The sequence below is a fragment of the Coregonus clupeaformis genome, chromosome 12 (assembly GCF_020615455.1).
Source record: "Coregonus clupeaformis isolate EN_2021a chromosome 12, ASM2061545v1, whole genome shotgun sequence".
In the NCBI taxonomy this organism is placed as follows: Eukaryota; Metazoa; Chordata; class Actinopteri; order Salmoniformes; family Salmonidae; genus Coregonus; species Coregonus clupeaformis.
In genome coordinates, this window is record NC_059203.1 from 38,315,237 (window position 1) to 38,335,343 (window position 20,107).

The 20,107-nt window shown below is 43.9% G+C and overlaps 2 protein-coding genes across 2 annotated transcripts; one reads left to right on the top strand and one right to left on the bottom strand.

Moving 5' to 3' along the window:
• The first annotated feature begins 120 nt into the window (after positions 1-120).
• On the top strand, positions 121-15,383 carry ruvbl1 (RuvB-like AAA ATPase 1). Its single transcript, XM_041891332.2, has 11 exons — positions 121-411; positions 596-682; positions 847-979; positions 5,506-5,657; positions 5,743-5,832; positions 7,080-7,229; positions 7,338-7,401; positions 7,614-7,812; positions 8,680-8,782; positions 8,916-9,007; positions 14,897-15,383. The coding sequence occupies exons 1-11, from the start codon at positions 271-273 to the stop codon at positions 15,054-15,056; spliced, it is 1,371 nt and encodes a 456-aa protein (XP_041747266.1). The 5' UTR covers positions 121-270; the 3' UTR covers positions 15,057-15,383.
• A 299-nt stretch (positions 15,384-15,682) lies between these two features.
• On the bottom strand, positions 15,683-17,490 carry mustn1a (musculoskeletal, embryonic nuclear protein 1a). Its single transcript, XM_041892891.1, has 3 exons — positions 17,207-17,490; positions 16,900-17,029; positions 15,683-15,879 (listed from the first exon to the last, which is right to left on the bottom strand). Exons 1-3 carry the CDS (start codon positions 17,213-17,215, stop codon positions 15,782-15,784), a joined length of 237 nt encoding a protein of 78 aa, XP_041748825.1. The 5' UTR covers positions 17,216-17,490; the 3' UTR covers positions 15,683-15,781.
• Positions 17,491-20,107: the final 2,617 nt, after the last annotated feature.

The window sequence follows — 20,107 nt, forward strand, 5'->3', positions numbered from 1 at the left end:
GGCGTGGCGGTCTTGTGCATGAGTGAGATTGACAGTGCTTCTATCCAATCGCTTTATAACAGAAGAGCATAATTGTCCAATAGTGTACCTCTTAGAGCAAAAACATTTAACTTTCGGGTGGTACTTCCTTGGTAACCCACATTGAAACAGATCGCTTCTGTGTGTTTTGAGTTACTGCGCCTTTTCTAAAGGTGAATAAATAACGATCAAGGGGGCATTTTTGTTAGCTTTTATTGCTTTCTTATAAGACGTTCATAAAAAAACACAGCCATGAAGATCGAGGAAGTCAAAAGTACCACGAAAACCCAGCGCATCGCGTCTCACAGCCATGTGAAAGGACTCGGGCTGGACGAGGCCGGGAACGCAAAGCAAAATGCGTCAGGTCTTGTCGGACAGGAGACCGCAAGAGAGGTAGGAAAACCAGCAAGCTATATGCCAAGCTAACTTTTAGCCACTGTTTTTAAGAAATCACGTTACTTTGAAGGGCATTTTTCTTTGATTTATTCTTTATTATTATATTTCTCATTTTCAATAAAACAACTACCAACTGGGCTTGGTATGTTCTTTAAAAATAATAATAATAATCTATCAACAGGCTTGTGGTATTATTGTGGAACTGATCCGCTCAAAGAAGATGTCGGGAAGGGCAGTTTTACTTGCTGGACCCCCCGGTACAGGAAAGGTAGACAAAATGTTACTGCAGTACTTAAATGATACACCGAAGTCTTAATTGTGAAATGTCTGATATGCTTACTGTGTCTCCTGGCCTCCACAGTAGTAGAAAGAATACAAGACTTGAGAGACTTTGACCAACCCTACTTTGCTCCATCTCTTTCCCCCCTGCAGACCGCCCTGGCTTTGGCTATGGCACAGGAGCTCGGCAACAAGGTGCCCTTCTGCCCCATGGTGGGCAGTGAGGTCTACTCTTCTGAGATCAAGAAAACAGAAGTGCTGATGGAGAACTTCAGGAGGGCCATAGGTGAGGGGCCACACACAAACACAGGGCCACTGGGAATGGATCACACACACACTAGTGCTGAGCGAGTTGTGCTTTTTGAGGTAGTTTCGGTTAGATTATAAAAAAACTTATCCCGGTTTTTGATTTCGTTTTCAATTTTTATTTTTTTATTTTAAAGCTGCAATATGTCACCTTTTGGGCGACCCGACTAAATTCACATAGTAATGTGTTATAGTCCTATCATTCTCATTGAAAGCAAGTCTAAGAAGCGGTAGATCTATTCTATGTGCGCTATTTCTATGCTTCCCGTTCTTAAGTTTTGTTTTTGTGTCTTACTTTTACTGAAAATACAACATTGTTGGTTATTGAAAATACATTTCACAGCGGTTTAGATGGTACGATGATTCTCTACACTATACATTGCTTGTTTTGTCACATAAAGGCGGGCTATTATAATTTTAGCAACCAGGAAATGGCGTTGCGATTTCTGCATATTGCACCTTTAAATTCATTATATGGGTTAAATGCTGTAACAACACAGAATAAAACAATTAATAAAAGTCCCATGATGGTAGTGACTGCCCATTACTGCTAATCACTTATTAACCATCATTTATTCACATTACATTTACATTTTAGTCATTTAGCAGACGCTCTTATCCAGAGCGACTTACAGGAGCAATTAGGGTTAAGTGCCTTGCTCAAGGGCACATTTACGTCATTTAGCAGACGCTCTTATCCAGAGCGACATACAAATTGGTGCATTCAACCTATAGCCAGTGGGAAAACCACTTTACACTTTTTATTTTGTTTAATTTTTTATTATTTTTCATATTTTTTTTTATTTTTTTTAAATATATATATATATTTTTTTGGGGGGGTAGAAGGATTACTTTATCCTATCCCAGGTATTCCTTAAAGAGGTGGGGTTTCAAATGTTTAATTACTTTAATTAATAATTAAAATATTATTATTACGTTTGTTTTATTTGATGACTTTATTATTTAATTCCAAGTCATCATATAATCTCTATAGAGCTGCTGTCTGACAAAGTCACTATTTTAGTAGTTAATCAAAGTAAGTAAGCCATACTTTAATTACTGCAGAATACCAACTAACAATGACTTAGATCATGTATTTTGAGGCAGAGATACCTCGAAGTAACTGCTCTCTAGCCCTCTCGGTTATGCATTCTTCTCTCTTTTACGTAGCAGGCGTAAAAGAAACACAGACCAGACAAGTAGACGCGCAATGGATTATGGTCATTGTAGTTAATTACCACGTTTAATGTGTGAAACTATACTGAACAAAATATAAACGCAACATACAACAATTTCAAGATTTTACTGAGTTATAGTTCATATAAGGAAATCAGTCACTTGAAATAAATAAATTAGGCCCTAATCTATGGATTTCACATGACTGGGCAGGGGCGCAGCCATAGGCCCACCCACTGGGGAACCAGGCCCAGCCAATCAGAATGAGTTTTTCCCCACAAATGGGCTTTATTACAGACATAAATACTCTTCAGTTTCATCAGCTGTCCGGGTGAAATCCCGCAGGTGAAGAAGCCGGATGTGGAGGTCCTGGGCTGGCGTGGTTACACGTGGTCTGTGGTATTTAGTCTGGTTGGACGTACTGCCAAATTCTCTAAAACGACGTTGGAGGCGGTTTATGGTAGAGAAATAAACATACAATTATCTGACAAAGCTCTGGTGGACATTCCTGCAGTCAGCATGCCAATTGCACGCTCCCTCAAAACTTGAGACATCTGTGGCATTGTGTTGTGTGACAAAACTGCACATTTTAGAGTGGCTTTTTATTGTCCCCAGCACAAGGTACACCTGTGTAACGATCATGCTGTTTAATCAGCTTCTCGATATGTCACACCTACAGTGGGGGAAAAAAGTATTTAGTCAGCCACCAATTGTGCAAGTTCTCCCACTTAAAAAGATGAGAGAGGCCTGTAATTTTCATCATAGGTACACGTCAACTTTGACAGACAAAATCAGAAAAAAAATCCAGAAAATCACATTGTAGGATTTTTAATGAATTTATTTGGAAATTATGGTGGAAAATAAGTATTTGGTCAATAAAAAAAGTTTCTCAATACTTTGTTATATACCCTTTGTTGGCAATGACACAGGTCAAACGTTTTCTGTAAGTCTTCACAAGGTTTTCACACACTGTTGCTGGTATTTTGGCCCATTCCTCCATGCAGATCTCCTCTAGAGCAGTGATGTTTTGGGGCTGTCGCTGGGCAACACGGACTTTCAACTCCCTCCAAAGATTTTCTATGGGGTTGAGATCTGGAGACTGGCTAGGCCACTCCAGGACCTTGAAATGCTTCTAATGAAGCCACTCCTTCGTTGCCCGGGCGGTGTGTTTGGGATCATTGTCATGCTGAAATACCCTAGCCACGTTTCATCTTCAATGCCCTTGCTGATGGAAGGAGGTTTTCACAAAAAATCTCACGATACATAGCCCCATTCATTCTTTCCTTTACACGGATCAGTCGTCCTGGTCCCTTTGCAGAAAAACAGCCCCAAAGCATGATGTTTCCACCCACATGCTTCACAGTAGGTATGGTGTTCTTTGGATGCAACTCAGCATTCTTTGTCCTCCAAACACGACGAGTTGAGTTTTTACCAAAAAGTTATATTTTGGTTTGATCTGACCATATGATATTCTCCCAATCCTCTTCTGGATCATCCAAATGCACTCTAGCAAACTTCAGACGGGCCTGGACATGTACTGGCTTAAGCAGGGGGACACATCTGGCACTGCAGGATTTGAGTCCCTGGCGGCGTAGTGTGTTACTGATGGTAGGCTTTGTTACTTTGGTCCCAGCTCTCTGCAGGTCATTCACTAGGTCCCCCCATGTGGTTCTGTGATTTTTGCTCACCGTTCTTGTGATCATTTTGACCCCACGGGGTGAGATCTTGCGTGGAGCCCCAGATCAAGGGAGATTATCAGTGGTCTTGTATGTCTTCCATTTCCTAATAATTGCTCCCACAGTTGATTTCTTCAAACCAAGCTGCTTACCTATTGCAGATCCAGTCTTCCCAGCCTGGTGCAGGTCTACAATTTTGTTTCTGGTTTCCTTTGACAGCTCTTTGGTCTTTGCCATAGTGGAATTTGGAGTGTGACTGTTTGAGGTTGTGGACAGGTGTCTTTTATACTGATAACAAGTTCAAACAGGTGCCATTAATACATGTAACGAGTGGAGGACAGAGGAGCCTCTTAAAGAAGAAGTTACAGGTCTGTGAGAGCCAGAAATCTTGCTTGTTTGTAGGTGACCAAATACTTATTTTCCACCATAATTTGCAAATAAATTCATAAAAAATCCTACAATGTGATTTTCTGGAATTTTTTTTCTCAATTTGTCTGTCATAGTTGACGTGTACCTATGATGAAAATTACAGGCCACTCTCATCTTTTTAAGTGGGAGAACTTGCACAATTGGTGGCTGACTAAATACTTTTTTTCCCCACTGTATCAGGTGGATGGATTATTTTGGCAAAGGAGAAATGCTCACTAACAGGGATGTAAACAAATTTCTGCACAACATTTGAGATAAATAAGCTTTTTGTGCATATGGAACATCTCTGGGATCTTTTATTTCAGCTCATGACACATGGGACTTTACATGTTGCGTTTATATTTTTGTTCAGTATATGTAGAATATTGGCCTGTTGGAAAATACAACTCCCTACTACATCGCACAGTTTGGGCTTGATCTGATTTATCTCGAGAAACTGCGCAATGAGCCCACAGAAAAACAAAAACAAAATGGAATTAAAATAATTGAACCGACGTCGGTCAATTAGTTGTTTAAAAAACAGACAAACAAAAAAATGTGGTTGATCGCTCAGCACTAACACACGCTCATAAGCTTGGGTCAATTGGAGACCAGATAAAGCTGCACCCTTCATTCACCTGCTGCACCACCATCAGAATAGACTTCAGAACCAGGTGTTCTCCTCCACACTCCTCCTACTGGGCTGAGAAGCAGGACAAGGGGAGGGTATCAGTGTGGCTGTTGACACTGGGGAGGAAGGCCTTGGAGAGGGATTGGGGGAAGGGGTTTGTTGGAGTGTTGACATTACCTGTCACAGAGAAGGAAATGGAGCGTGGGTTGAGAGCGGAGTGGTGGTCCGCACCCTCACCCCTCCCCAGGACAGAACACACAAGCATTACGATGGAGGAAAAGGGCGTGGTACATTCTGAGCCTGTCGACACCCCCCTGATAAGAGCACTCTGACAGACGGCCTCTCCCTCAGAAGTGTGTCTCTCACTCCCAGCCCCCCCGCCACTCACACACCGAGAGGCTGTATGCAGGAGGAACAAGGGCTACAGTGTGATCACATTACACGAGAGAGGACCATGCACTGTACACACACTCACACACACACTGTCTCACATTCTCCAATAAATTATCCGCCAGGTAGACCAAAGGATGTGGCGGTTTTATTGATTCAAGAGAATAAAGGCTTTACATAGTTCATTCAGTGTGTGTGACCCTGACCCTGTTCTCCCTCCTCCAGGGCTGCGTATTAAGGAGACCAAGGAGGTGTATGAGGGGGAGGTTACAGAGCTGACCCCCTGTGAGACGGAGAACCCCATGGGTGGTTACGGGAAGACCATCAGTCACGTCATCATCGGACTGAAGACCGGCAAGGGCACCAAGCAGCTCAAGGTCAGGCACGAGTCAGAGGCTAGACCAGTCCATATAGGAGTTGCCCATGTGTCTCACTGTCTGTGTCTCTGTGTTGTTTGTTTAGCTGGACCCCAGTATTTATGAGAGCCTGCAGAAGGAGCGTGTGGAAGTGGGAGATGTCATCTACATTGAAGCAAACAGTGGCGCCGTCAAAGTATCAGTACACTTCCACTTATTACAGTACACTTCTATACAAACACTCGCTTTGAAAAGGCTCCTATACACAAATTACACATTTGCAATGGCTCAAACATTTAAGTCCAAAGTAATTGTACACATACTATACAAAGTAGTAAGTAGATAAACTAACAAACAAGTACACAAACTAAGAATACACAACAAAAAAAACGACACTAAAAGAACACAGTGCGCCTTCCTCCTGGCCCAGTCCTGTTTCATCTCTCTACTATCTCCATCTCTCCTCCGCTCCCTCTGTTCTGGTGGGCCTCATGGCTTAGTTTGACGCGTGTTGACGGCTTCTTTAATTAGTGCAGGTGGGCCGAGGGTGTAGGTGGGCTGGGGGGCTGAGGGGCTGGGGGGGGCTGAGGGTGTAGGTGGGCCGAGGGTGCAGGTGGGCTGGGGGGGCAGGTGGGCTGGGGGCCGAGGGTGTAGGTGGGCTGGGGGGCCGAGGGTGTAGAGGGGCTGGGGGGCTGAGGGTGTAGGTGGGCCAAGGGTGCAGGTGGGCTGGTGGGGCAGGTGGGCTGGGGGGCCGAGGGTGTAGGTGGGCTGGTGGGGCAGGTGGGCTGGGGGGGCCGAGGGTGTAGGTGGGCTGGGGGGCAGGTGGGCTGGGGGCCGAGGGGTGCAGGTGGGCTGGTGGGGCAGGTGGGCTGGGGGGGCCGAGGGTGTAGGTGGGCTGGGGGGGCAGGTGGGCTGGGGGGGCCGAGGGTGCAGGTGGGCTGGTGGGGCAGGTGGGCTGGGGGGGCCGAGGGTGTAGGTGGGCTGGGGGCAGGTGGGCTGGGGGGCCGAGGGTGCAGGTGGGCTGGTGGGGCAGGTGGGCTGGGGGGCCGAGGTGTAGGTGGGCTGGGGGGGCCGAGGGTGTAGGTGGGCTGGGGGGGCCGAGGGTGTAGGTGGGCAGGTGAGGGAGGGAGGGATGGTCCTTATATTTGATGCTGTTGACAGCCCCCGGAGGACCCTCCCTGACTCTTACTCTTTCATCCCCCCACCTCTTTCATGCCCTCCTTGAGTTGGCATGGAGTCATACACCTGCTCTCCCTCCTCCTCCCATCCCTTCTTTTTGTTCCCCTATGAAGTGATTGGCCTAGTTTCAGCCACCTGACCACCTCTGATGGGATTGGCCTAGTTTCAGCCACCTGACCACCTCTGATGGGATTGGGTTAATATTTGATGCCTGTGTTCTGTGTTGAACCGTTCCTTCCATGTGTCTGTGTGGGGTGTGGTCAGAGACAAGGTCGGTGTGACACATTTGCCACAGAGTTTGACCTGGAGGCTGAGGAGTACGTGCCGCTGCCTAAGGGGGACGTCCACAAGAAGAAAGAGATCATCCAAGACGTCACACTACATGACCTGGATATTGCCAACGCTAGACCACAGGTACACACACACACAGTCTCCCCTAGACCCTGATTCAAGTGAATATGAGACTGCACTGTAGATATACACTTAGAAAATATATATGCAGTGAGGTTACTCTCCTCGCAGGGAGGTCAAGATATCCTGTCTATGATGGGACAACTGATGAAGCCCAAGAAGACAGAGATCACAGGTAAGACCTGAAGCATGTAGCCTAACATTTTAAAACCCACAACCCTAGTTATATCCTTGGAGTAATAGCAGGTTGTACTTTCAAAATCCCAACCCCTCCCCCCAATAAACATCACTCAAAAGAACCCCACCCTTTCTGCTCTGTCCTTGCCTTTTGATTGGCTCCCTTGCCTGATCCCTGGCTCTTCATTGGCCCTTCCTGCTGTCCATTAGACAAGCTGCGAGCTGAGATCAACAAGGTAGTAAACCGCTACATTGACCAGGGTGTGGCTGAGCTGGTCCCCGGGGTGCTGTTTGTGGACGAGGTGCACATGCTGGACATCGAGTGTTTCACCTACCTCCACCGAGCCCTGGAGAGCACCATCGCACCCATCGTAGTGTTCGCCTCCAATAGGGGCAACTGCCTCATTAGGTGGGTGGGTGTGCTAATGTGCATGCAGGGGATTGCCTCTCCCAGTCAGTTTGAATGTGAGTTACTGTGACAGTCTGTTTTGGAAGCTATAAAAATAAATAAAGTTGCACACTCTACAGCTGCACCATCGAGAGCATCCTGACTGGTTGCATCACCGCCTGGTATGGCAACTGCTTGGCCTCCGACCGCAAGGCACTACAGAGGGTAGTGCGTACGGCCCAGTACATCACTGGGGCCAAGCTTCCTGCCATCCAGGACCTCTATACCAGGCGGTGTCAGAGGAAGGCCCTCAAAATTGTCAAAGACTCCAGCCACCCTAGTCATAGACTGTTCTCTCTGCTACCGCACGGCAAGCGGTACCGGAGTGCCAAGTCTAGGTCCAAAAGACTTCTCAACAGCTTCTACCCCCAAGCCATAAGACTCCTGAACAGCTAATCATGGCTACCCGGACTATTTGCACTGCCCCCCCACCCCATATTTTTACGCTGCTGCTACTCTGTTTAATTATTTATGCATAGTCACTATAACTCTACCCACATGTACATATTACTTCAACTACCTCAACTAGCCGGTGCCCCCGCTCATTGACTCTGCACCGGTACCCCCGTGTATATATAGCCTCCCTACTGTTATTTTACGTTTTTATTTTTTCAACACTTTTTTGTTGTTTTATTTTACTTATTTTTTTTTTTTTATAAATGCACTGTTGGTTAAGGGCTGTAAGTAAGCATTTCACTGTAATGTCTGCACCTGTTGTATTCGGCGCATGTGGCCAATAAAAATTGATTTGATTTGAAACATTAATGGTTATAGCAACCTATTACTCTGTTTACTAGCCTTTCTGTTGTGTGGTTGGTTGGTTATCAGGGGGACAGAGGACATCAGCTCTCCCCATGGCATTCCTCTGGACCTGCTGGACAGAGTCATGATCATCCGCACCATGCTCTACACACCACAGGAGATGAAGCAGGTGTGTGTGTGTGTGTTATCACATCTGAGATGGCATTCCTACATATGAAGTGTGTGTGTGAGTGATGGTATGTTAATATATTAAGTATGTGGTCACTGTGGCGTGATGCTGAGAGCGTGTGTGTTCTCTGTAGATCATTAAGATTCGTGCTCAGACTGAGGGGATCAACATCAGTGAGGAGGCACTCAGTCACCTGGGAGAGATCGGAACCAAGACCACACTCCGGTAACACTCACCAGTCGGTTACTCTGTGCACACACTCCATTGTCTCTAGTGCAGGGGTCTCCAACAGGTAGATCACTAGCTACCAGTAGCTCGCAGCCCACCTATGAGTAGCTCGCCAAATAATTCAGAAAATACTGTTTTGCTTGTCAGCAATCAAGTTTTCAAGATATGTAACTTTCAAAATACAGAAATCATCCCCGTATGCATCATATGGGGATGATTTCTGTATTTTGAAAGTTACATACAGTATCTTGAAAACTTGATTGCTGACAAGCAAAACAGTTTGGGACTATGTCAACAATGGACTAATGAAACAAACAACAAAAGATAGTTTTTGGGTGGAGTTTTCCTTTAATAAGTGGACTTTGCTCTTCACTCATGTACAGTTGAAGTCGGAAGTTTACATACACTTAGGTTGGAGTCATTAAAACTCGTTTTTCAACAACTCCACAAATTTCTTGTTAACATACTATAGTTTTGGCAAGTCGGTTAGGACATCTACTTTGTGCATGACACAAGTAATTTTTCCAACAATTGTTTACAGAGATTATTTCACTTATAATTCACTGTATCACAATTCCAGTGGGTCAGAAATTTACATACACTAAGTTGACTGTGCCTTTTAAACAGCTTGGAAAATTCCAGAAAATGATGTCATGGCTTTAGAAGCTTCTGCTAGGCTAATTTACAACATTTGAGTCAATTGGAGGTGTACCTGTGGATGTATTTCAAGGCCTACCTTCACACACAGTGCCTCTTTGCTTGACATCATGGGTAAATCAAAAGAAATCAGCCAAGACCTCAGAAAACAATTGTAGACCTCCACAAGTCTGGTTCATCCTTGGGAGCAATTGCCAAACGCCTGAAGGTACCACATTCATCTGTACAAACAATGGTACGCAAGTATAAACACCATGGGACCACGCATCCGTCATACCGCTCAGGAAGGAGACGCGTTCTGTCTCCTAGAGATGAACGTACTTTGGTGCGAAAAGTGCAAATCAATCCCAGAACAACAGCAAAGGACCTTGTGAAGATGCTGGAGGAAACAGGTACAAAAGTATCTATATCCACAATAAAACGAGTCCTATATCGACATAACTTGAAAGGCCGCTCAGCAAGGAAGAAGCCACGTTTCCAAAACCGTCATAAAAAAGCCAGACTACGGTTTGCAACTGCACATGGGGACAAAGATCTTACTTTTTGGAGAAATGTCCTCTGGTATGATGAAACAAAAATAGAACTGTTTGGCCATAATGACCATCTTTATGTTTGGAGGAAAAAGGGGGTACTTGCAAGCCGAAGAACACCATCCCAACCGTGAAGCACGGGGGTGGCAGCATCATGCTGTGGGGGTGCTTTGCTGCAGGAGGGTCTGGTGCACTTCACAAAATAGATGGCATCATGAGGAAGGAAAATTATGTGGATATATTGAAGCAACATCTCAAGACATCAGTCAGGAAGTTAAAGCTTGGTCGCAAATGGGTCTTCCAAGTGGACAATGACCCCAAGGATACTTCCAAAGTTGTGGCAAAATGGCTTAAGGACAACAAAGTGAAGGTATTGGAGTGGCCATCACAAAGCCCTGACCTCAATCCTATAGAAAATGTGTGGGCAGAACTGAAAAAGCATGTGTGTGCAAGGAGGCCTACAAACCTGACTCAGTTACACCATCTCTGTCAGGAGGAATGGGCCAAAATTCACCCAACTTATTGTGGGAAGCTTGTGGAAGGCTACCCAACATGTTTGACCCAAGTTAACCAATTTTAAAGGCAATGCTACCAAATACTAATTGACTGTATGTAAACTTCTGACCCACTGGGAATGTGATGAAAGAAATAAAAGCTGAAATAAATCATTCTCTATACTATTATTCTGACATTTCACATTCGTAAAACATGTGTATTCTGTCTCCCGAGTGGCTCAGTGGTCTAAGGCACTGCATCGCAGTGCTAGCTGTGCCACTAGAGATCCTGGTTCGAATCCAGGCTCTGCTGTAGCCGGCCGCAACCGGGAGACCAATGGGGCGGCGCACAATTGGCCCAGCGTCGTCCAGGGTAGGGGAGGGAATGGCCGGCAGGGAGGTAGCTCAGTTGGTAGAGCATGGCGTTTGCAACGCCAGGGTTGTGGGTTCGATTCCCACGGGGGGCCAGTATGAAATTTTTTTACATTTAAAAATACAAATAAAATAAATAAATAAAACAAATAAGAATAATGTATGCACTAACTGTAAGTCGCTCTGGATAAGAGCGTCTGCTAAATGACGTAAATGTAAAATAAAGTGGTGATCCTAACTGACCTAAGACAGGGAATTTTTACTAGGATTAAATGTCAGGAATTGTGAAAAACGGAATTTAAATGTATTTGGCTAAGGTGTATGTAAACTTCCGACTTCAACTGTAGTAGCCTGTCCTTCTTACCAAATGCCTGTGACATGTCTGATAATCAATCAATGTGATTTTGTTTCACTGAATCTCCATCTGTATATTTGGTTAATTGATCTCTGGCTGGGCAAGTGGAGGTGGTAGCTCATTTATACTCATCCATCACTGATCAGAAACATTTAGCATGCAACAATGTCAAATCTAATTTTATTGGTCACGTACACATATTTAGCAGATGTTATTGCAGGTGTAGCGTAATGCTTGTGTTCTTAGCTCCAACAGTGCAGTAATATCTAACAATACACACAAATCTAAAAAGTAAAATAATATAATTAAGAAATATAGAAATGTTAGGACAAGCAATGTCAGAGTCCGGCGTATAAATATATGTATGATGGGATGTATAGACATTGATAGAATATATATAGTATATCTGAAGAATACGTGGATAGAATAGTATATGTACAGCAATAGTTGAATAGGATGGCCTTGACTAGAATACAGTATATACATATGAAATGGGTAAAACAGTATATAAACATTATTAACGTGACCAGTGTTCCATGTTATGTACATAGGGCAGCAGCCTCTAAGGTGCAGGGTTGAGTAACCGGGTGACAGCTGGCTAGTAACAGTGACTAAGGTTCAGGGCAGGGTACTGGGCGGAGGCTGGCTAGTGGTGACTATTTAACAGTCTGATGGCCTGGAGATAGAAGCTGTTTTTCAGTCTTTCTGTCCCAGCTTTGATGCACCTGTACTGATCTCACCTTCTGGAGGTCAGTACAGGTGTGGACAGGCCATGGTGGCTGAGGTCCTCTTCTTGGCCTTCCTGTGACATCGGGTGCTGTAGATGTCCTAGAGGGCAGGCAGTGTGCCACCGGTGATGCTTTGGGCAGACCGCACCACCCTCTGGAGAGCCCTGCGGTTGCGGACGGTGCAGTTGCCGTATCAGGTGGTGATACAGCCTGACAGGATGCTCTCAATGATGCATCTATCTATAAAAGTTTGAGGGTCTTAGGGGCCAAGCAGAATTTCTTCAGCACACTGTCTGTGTGGGTGGACCATTTCAGATTGTCAGTGATGTAGCCTAAATCATGTGGATTATTTTGCTCTTGACTCACCATATAGTAGCCTTATACACTGCTCAAAAAAATAAAGGGAACACTAAAATAACACATCCTAGATCTGAATGAATGAAATAATCTTATTAAATATTTTTTTCTTTACATAGTTGAATGTGCTGACAACAAAATCACACAAAAAGTATCAATGGAAATCAAATTTATCAACCCATGGAGGTCTGGATTTGGAGTCACCCTCAAAATTAAAGTGGAAAACCACACTACAGGCTGATCCAACTTTGATGTAATGTCCTTAAAACAAGTCAAAATGAGGCTCAGTAGTGTGTGTGGCCTCCACGTGCCTGTATGACCTCCCTACAACGCCTGGGCATGCTCCTGATGAGGTGGCGGATGGTCTCCTGAGGGATCTCCTCCCAGACCTGGACTAAAGCATCCGCCAACTCCTGGACAGTCTGTGGTGCAACGTGGCGTTGGTGGATGGAGCGAGACATGATGTCCCAGATATGCTCAATTGGATTCAGGTCTGGGGAATGGGCGGGCCAGTCCATAGCATCAATGCCTTCCTCTTGCAGGAACTGCTGACACACTCCAGCCACATGAGGTCTAGCATTGTCTTGCATTAGGAGGAACCCAGGGCCAACCGCACCAGCATATGGTCTCACAAGGGGTCTGAGGATCTCATCTCGGTACCTAATGGCAGTCAGGCTACCTCTGGCGAGCACATGGAGGGCTGAAAGAAATGCCACCCCACACCATGACTGACCCACCGCCAAATCGGTCATGCTGGAGGATGTTGCAGGCAGCAGAACGTTCTCCGCGGCGTCTCCAGACTCTGTCACATGTGCTCAGTGTGAACCTGCTTTCATCTGTGAAGAGCACAGGGCGCCAGTGGCGAATTTGCCAATCTTGGTGTTCTCTGGCAAATGCCAAACGTCCTGCACGGTGTTGGGCTGTAAGCACAACCCCCACCTGTGGACGTCGGGCCCTCATACCACCCTCATGGAGTCTGTTTCTGACCGTTTGAGCAGACACATGCACATTTGTGGCCTGCTGGAGGTCATTTTGCAGGGCTCTGGCAGTGCTCCTCCTTGCACAAAGGCGGAGGTAGCGGTCCTGCTTCTGGGTTGTTGCCCTCCTACGGCCTCCTCCACGTCTCCTGATGTACTGGCCTGTCTCCTGGTAGCGCCTCCATGCTCTGGACACTACGCTGACAGATAGCAAACCTTCTTGCCACAGCTCGCATTGATGTGCCATCCTGGATGAGCTGCACTACCTGAGCCACTTGTGTGGGTTGTAGACTCCGTCTCATGCTACCACTAGAGTGAAAGCACCGCCAGCATTCAAAAGTGACCAAAACATCAGCCAGGAAGCATAGGAACTGAGAAGTGGTCTGTGGTCACCACCTGCAAAACGAGTCCTTTATTGGGGGTGTCTTGCTAATTGCCTATAATTTCCACCTGTTGTCTATTCCATTTGCACAACAGCATGTGACATTTATTGTCAATCAGTGTTGCTTCCTAAGTGGACAGTTTGATTTCACAGAAGTGTGATTGACTTGAAGTTACATTGTGTTGTTTAATTGTTCCCTTTATTTTTTTGAGCAGTGTATAATCTATCCACCATCAAGCTGTGAGAGTGCATCCTGTTTTATCTGTCTTTTATCTGGACTATTCAAGATACACACAGGAAACTGTTGAGCATGAAAAACCCAGCAGAGTTGCAGTTCTTGACACAAACTGGTGCGCCAGGCACCTACTACCATACCTCGTTCAAAGGCACTTATGTTTTTTGTCTTGCCCATTCACCCTCTGAATGGCACACATACACAATCCATGTCTCAAGGCTTAAACATCCTCTTTAATCTTTCTCCTCCCCTTCATCTACACTGAAGTGGATTGAACAAGTGACATCAATAAGGGATCATAGCTTTCCCCTGGATTCACCTGGTCAGTCTGTCAGGGAAAGAGCAGGTGTTCTTAATGTTTTGTATACTCAGTGTATATCATGATTATTTGTATCAATCGGCTGGACTTTTGTTTTGCAAACTGTCATGACATATGCAGCAGCAAAGACATCACTAGACCAGCACATTCTTCTCTTGCAAAATGAGCAATTTTCAGCCCTCAAAATGTGTATTCTGATGTGATTTAAGCATTGACATGGATTCCAAAAATCCAATTTCATTGTTTCTCTGAATAATTGTAATTTTGAGTGAAAATCCCCCCCAAAAATCCCAAACCAGGAAAAATTAAACTGAGAAAACGGAATTAGGAAAATAAAGAGTGCCTATTTGAATGCTAGGGAAAAAATGGAGTAGCTCGTGACATCTTTCATAATTTTAAAGTAGCTCTCATGCTAGAAAAGGTTGGAGAGACCCCTGCTCTAGTGCGTGTATTGACTCACCCACCGCTCTCCTCTGTCAGGTATGCGGCGCAGTTGCTGACTCCAGCCAGTCTGTTAGGCAGAGTCCAGGGGAAGGAGGGAGTAGAGCGGGAGCAGGTGGAAGAGATCAACGAACTCTTCTACGATGCCAAGTCCTCCGCTAAGATCCTCCAGGACCAGCAGCACAAATTCATGAAATAAAGAACTAACACCCCTCCTCCACCCTTCTCTACCTCCCTCCATCTTCACTTTCTTCCTTAAGGCTAGCGTCTCATGTTTGTAAAGTCATCACCCTGGCAGTCTCTTTTTCTCTCCCCGTTCTCCTTCATGTAAAGTTCATCCTGCTCTTCTTTATTTTATCCCTCTTTCCAGCCGTCTCATCCTTTTGTTCAGAGACCCCCTCAAGCTGCCCCATCTGTGCCTCATCGACTGTAGTAGTGTATGTTCTGATCAAAAAAATGTTTTACGGTTCTTTGCTTGTTGTTAATAAAATGTGATTTTTTTCAATAAAAAGGAAAACATGGAAAATTAGATGTTTGTCATTGTTGCTTGCGGACTTATTCTATCAGATACACAAATAGTCACGGCTGGAATAGTTAGACTAACTGGACTGCACTAGCTAGAGCTAACTGATACAGTAAAGGACTGGAAATGGCAAAGAGATGCTTCTTAGCATAATGATGAGAACATCCACTTCTAAATGAGCACCAAAGGTGTATAGCTGAACAGCTCAAATATATTCACACAGAACCAATACAGCCTACTCAACTGAGGTCCAGTTAATGCCCACTTAAACTCCTTTCTTGACAATCAGACTCCTGACAGAATGAGGGTTCAAGATTTTAATAAAAGGCACATTTAGTCACACCAGTGTGGTTTTCAATATGGACCAGGCTGGAGTATAAGAAGTGGCTTTGCTGCCTCTGCTACTTCTTGATTTGTCGAGCCTGGGGCTTGTTGAAGGCGGTCTCTCTCCCTGAACGCACTCCACTGAACACAGACGGGGCGACTTTACCCGCACGCTCTGTGAACACAACACAGATCCATCCATCACTCTGAAGTGGAAGAGCTACGTAATACAGTAGATATGTCTAAACATCCATAGTTTATGCCGCAGGGAGAGGGTCACTGTGTTTGACAGTTCAGTGAGTCTCCCTCTTGTCTTGACCATCCTCAACTGTGCTGTATATGGAGTGGAAACTTCATCACGGTAAGGAACGCCCCCTCTACTCTCTAACTCCCTCTCTTGTTCTATAACACTGGCTGTGTTTAGACAGGCAGCCCAATTCTGATCTTTTTTTTCATTAAATCAGATCTGATTGGTCAAAAGAACAATTAGTCGAAAAAATATCAGAATTGAGCTACCTGTCTAAATGCAGCTCAGGTTCTCTATATGTACACTTGTGTTTCCAATCTTAAAGGGGCAATCAGCAGTTGCTACATCCATTCTTGAACTTATTAATTAATATGTACCCATTGATTCTTGAAGAATCTAACTTATAAATGCCTCACAAGCTTAATTAAACTGTCGTATCCCATAATAACCCATAATATAAGTTTGTCCTATTCAAATGTTTGTAAACAAATAAATGTAAACACTATTTAGCCTCAACATGGTTCAAACTATAATTTTGATGGCCAGTCCTCGCATCCATAGCTCTGTATATGAATTTGAGATTGGTTACATTTCTCCAGCCCCATCACTCAGCCTTTTTACCGAAACAGGGGCGGGGAGTATATTTTGTTATAGTTTCAACTGTTGATTGCCGCTTAAATCAGCGACAAAAACGACAAACAGATTTCAGAGGTTTTTTAACTACATACTCCTGCCCAATATTCTTAACCCCCTAACCCAGGGTTTCCCTAACTCTGTCCTCAGGACCCCAAAGGGTGCATATTTTGTTTTTTTGCCCTAGCACTACACAACTGATTAAAATAATCAGCTAATCATCAAGCTTTGATAATTTTTATCAGCTGTGCACCGAGTTTGGGAAATGCTGCCCTAATCCCATTGTCATGCCAATAAAAGCGGCACTCTGCTCACCACACTCCTCCATCACTTCTATGGTCTTGCCCTTCAGCTCTCCTTTGGAGATCAGCTTTTCCTTCGCTCCGATCAGATCCTCCTCGCTCACCTCAGGACGCTTCAGCTGTCCCTCCTCCCCGTCTTCAGGCTGGAGAAGAAGAGATGGAAGAAATGGAAAGCCGAAAAAGATTTTAAAAAAATCCCATGTAGAGTTCTCCAGTAGGTTTCCTAGGCAGAAACTTTCTAGGCAAGTTTCAGTGAGCTCTTTGGTGAGATCATGTCATAACTCTACATGTCCCTCCCTAGTCCAGCACTGTAGTCTTACCTGAGACATGGTGACTGACTGTGAAGTAGTGGATGATCCTCCTGGATAAAGGCTGTTGTGATCAGAATGACTGCTCCCTCTCTACAGTCCAGCCCAACACACACACACCCTGTAACTCTCCAGTGGGCTATAACTCTGTTCGCAGACCCAGTAGATGATGACTCAGTGGGTCACTGGACTCCTCCCTTCTTTCTTCTCTCTCACATTCCCTGGTTCTGTTTGTTCTCAGGGTGGAGTGTATCATTAGGGAGTGAATGACGTGATCTGCTCTACTGTTGGAACGATCTGGCCTTCTTTTAAAGCAACTCCTCAAGGACGAATAAAAGCTCACAAATCAAAGTCTAAAACTCAACTCCTCCTCCACTATGACAACATTCTCTCATGGCCCTCCTCCTTTTCTCCTGTCACTAGGCCAAAATGGAAATGAGTTCAAGACATCTTTCTGTCGTCAACAATAACAACCTAAGGAACCAATCTCACCCTTACACTTATCAATGGAAGGAAGAGAACCAATACAGTCAAACATAGAGCAACACTTAACCATGTATGTGTCCATATCTCAATCATTCAATGGACAAACAAATAACATTGGCAGAGAAATGACTTACATGGCAACAGAGGTAGGTGTTCTTCCCTTCCCTTCTGTCCCTCTTCAGAATGGGGGGGGTGACAGAAGTCCCATATAAAACCTAGTAGGACCTTTAATTAACACTGTGAATCATGGAGAGAACAGCTGGAGCAACAGGAGGTTGTTTCCACCTTACATCTCCCTCTGGCCATTTGAGAGCCAATACAATATACTAATGTTATCATTCTCAGTGCTGCTAGGCAATGGTTTTCAAAGATGGACCCTAACTTCACTAAATATGAATGAGATCATTCAGTGAAGATAGCTTCCTGGGATTAAACAAATTACACAATACAGGAAATATAAGTTAAAATCACAGAGTATTAAAAGCAATAACTTTAATTAACGATCATTCTGGAAACATATTCACATTGGAAACATCCACAAACCAATAATAACCATTTACATTTTTGATTGTTTCATGAGAATCCCCTTTAGTTTACTTTAACGACCAACACTTACTTTCAACATGAGCAACAGGAATGTAAAATCAAGTGTAATTGATAATGTGAACGAGAATAGAAACACGAAGACTTTCATTGACCATCAAACCAATCGGATGTGGAATGTGAAAACAGATATTTAACATAAATAACAGAGAATGTCTCAAACATGGCACAACATTTCTTTTCAACAAAACCAACCTGAACCATATACAGTACTAACAAAAATGTAATATTACATTTAACAAAACTTCAGTTTTGCCTTCAGTACCGTTCGTTTTTGAGATATAGCATTAGTGTATCATATTATCCTCAAAAACATTACATTAAAAAAAGAATCAAGACATGTTTTAGTCTACTCAAAGCAATCTGCAAAAAGCTTTCGAGCAGTTTATATTCAATCTTTAGAAATACCTGTAAAAACGTACATTTATACTTTGATCAAGCTGCAATTTACAAGAGGTAAAATGAGGACAGACAGGTCCCCAACAATTGAACAAATATTTGTATGAACCGAGACGTCAATAATTGTCAGGACCATCTTATAACGCTGTCGTACACCTGATGACCACACAGAACGAGTGGCTTACTATAGTACACACAACTAAAGTGACAATCATCAGTCATCATAAAGACAAAAGGTTAAGAACAGCCTAACCCCTTGAGAATCTAATAGGATGCATTTAAAAAGCAATGAATCACAATCCAAGGGCCGATTTCAAAGACAGATTAAGACTAGTCCTGGACTAAGAACCACTTTCAATGGAGAATCTTCATTGAACATGCTTTTTAGTCTAGGCCTAGGCTTAATCTGTGTGTGGGAAACCGGACCCAAAAGTCTGAGCTGCTACTTATATTCAAGTAGAAGAAGTCAGTCAAATTGATAACCCTAACCCTGTAGACCAATGTAAAAACCTAGCTATGATAGTGCAAATGTGTCTCCCCACATCAGGTGCTGTTTGTTATTCACATATTTTTACTGTTTCATAATGAGGGGACTTAGTATTAATAAGAGATGAACTAGTACCTAAACAGGTATCCAGATCTATTTTGTTGACATTTACCTTGGGTGTTCATTATACCCTGAACAGCTCAGTCATGGATGGATGAAAAATAATTCCATCATGACTCCATACAATTATCTTGTGCTTTTCAATTCCTCTCCACTATGTATCTGATCATACACAAACAAATGGTAAACAAACACATACAGTGCCTTCATATAGTATTCACACCCCTTTACTTTTTCCACATTTTGTGGTCCTGTATGGCTCAGTTGGTAGAGCATGAGGCTTGCACCGCCAGGGTTTTGGGTTCGTAAAATGTATGCATACATGACTAGGTCACTTTGGATAAAAGCGTTTGCTAAATGTCATATATTAATTGTTGTGTTACAGCCTAAAATTAAAATGGATTACATTGAGATTTTGTGTCACTGGCCTACACACAATACCACATAATGTCAAAGTGGAATTATGGTTTTATATATATATATATTTTATTAATTAAAAATGAAAAGCTGAAATGTCTCGAGCCATTAAGTATTCAACCCCTTTGTTATGGCAAGCCTCAATAAGTTCAGGAGTACACATTTTCTTAACAAGTCACATAATAAGTTGCATGGATTCACTCTGTGTGCAATACGTGTTTAACATGATTTTTGAAAGACTACCTCATCTCTGTACCCCAATTGTACGCATACAATTGTCTGTAAGGTCCCTCAGTCGAGCAGTGACTTTTAAACACAGATTCAACCACAAAGACCAGGGAGGTTTTCCAATGCCTCGCAAAGAAGGGCACCTATTGGTAGATGGGTAAAAAAAAAAAAAA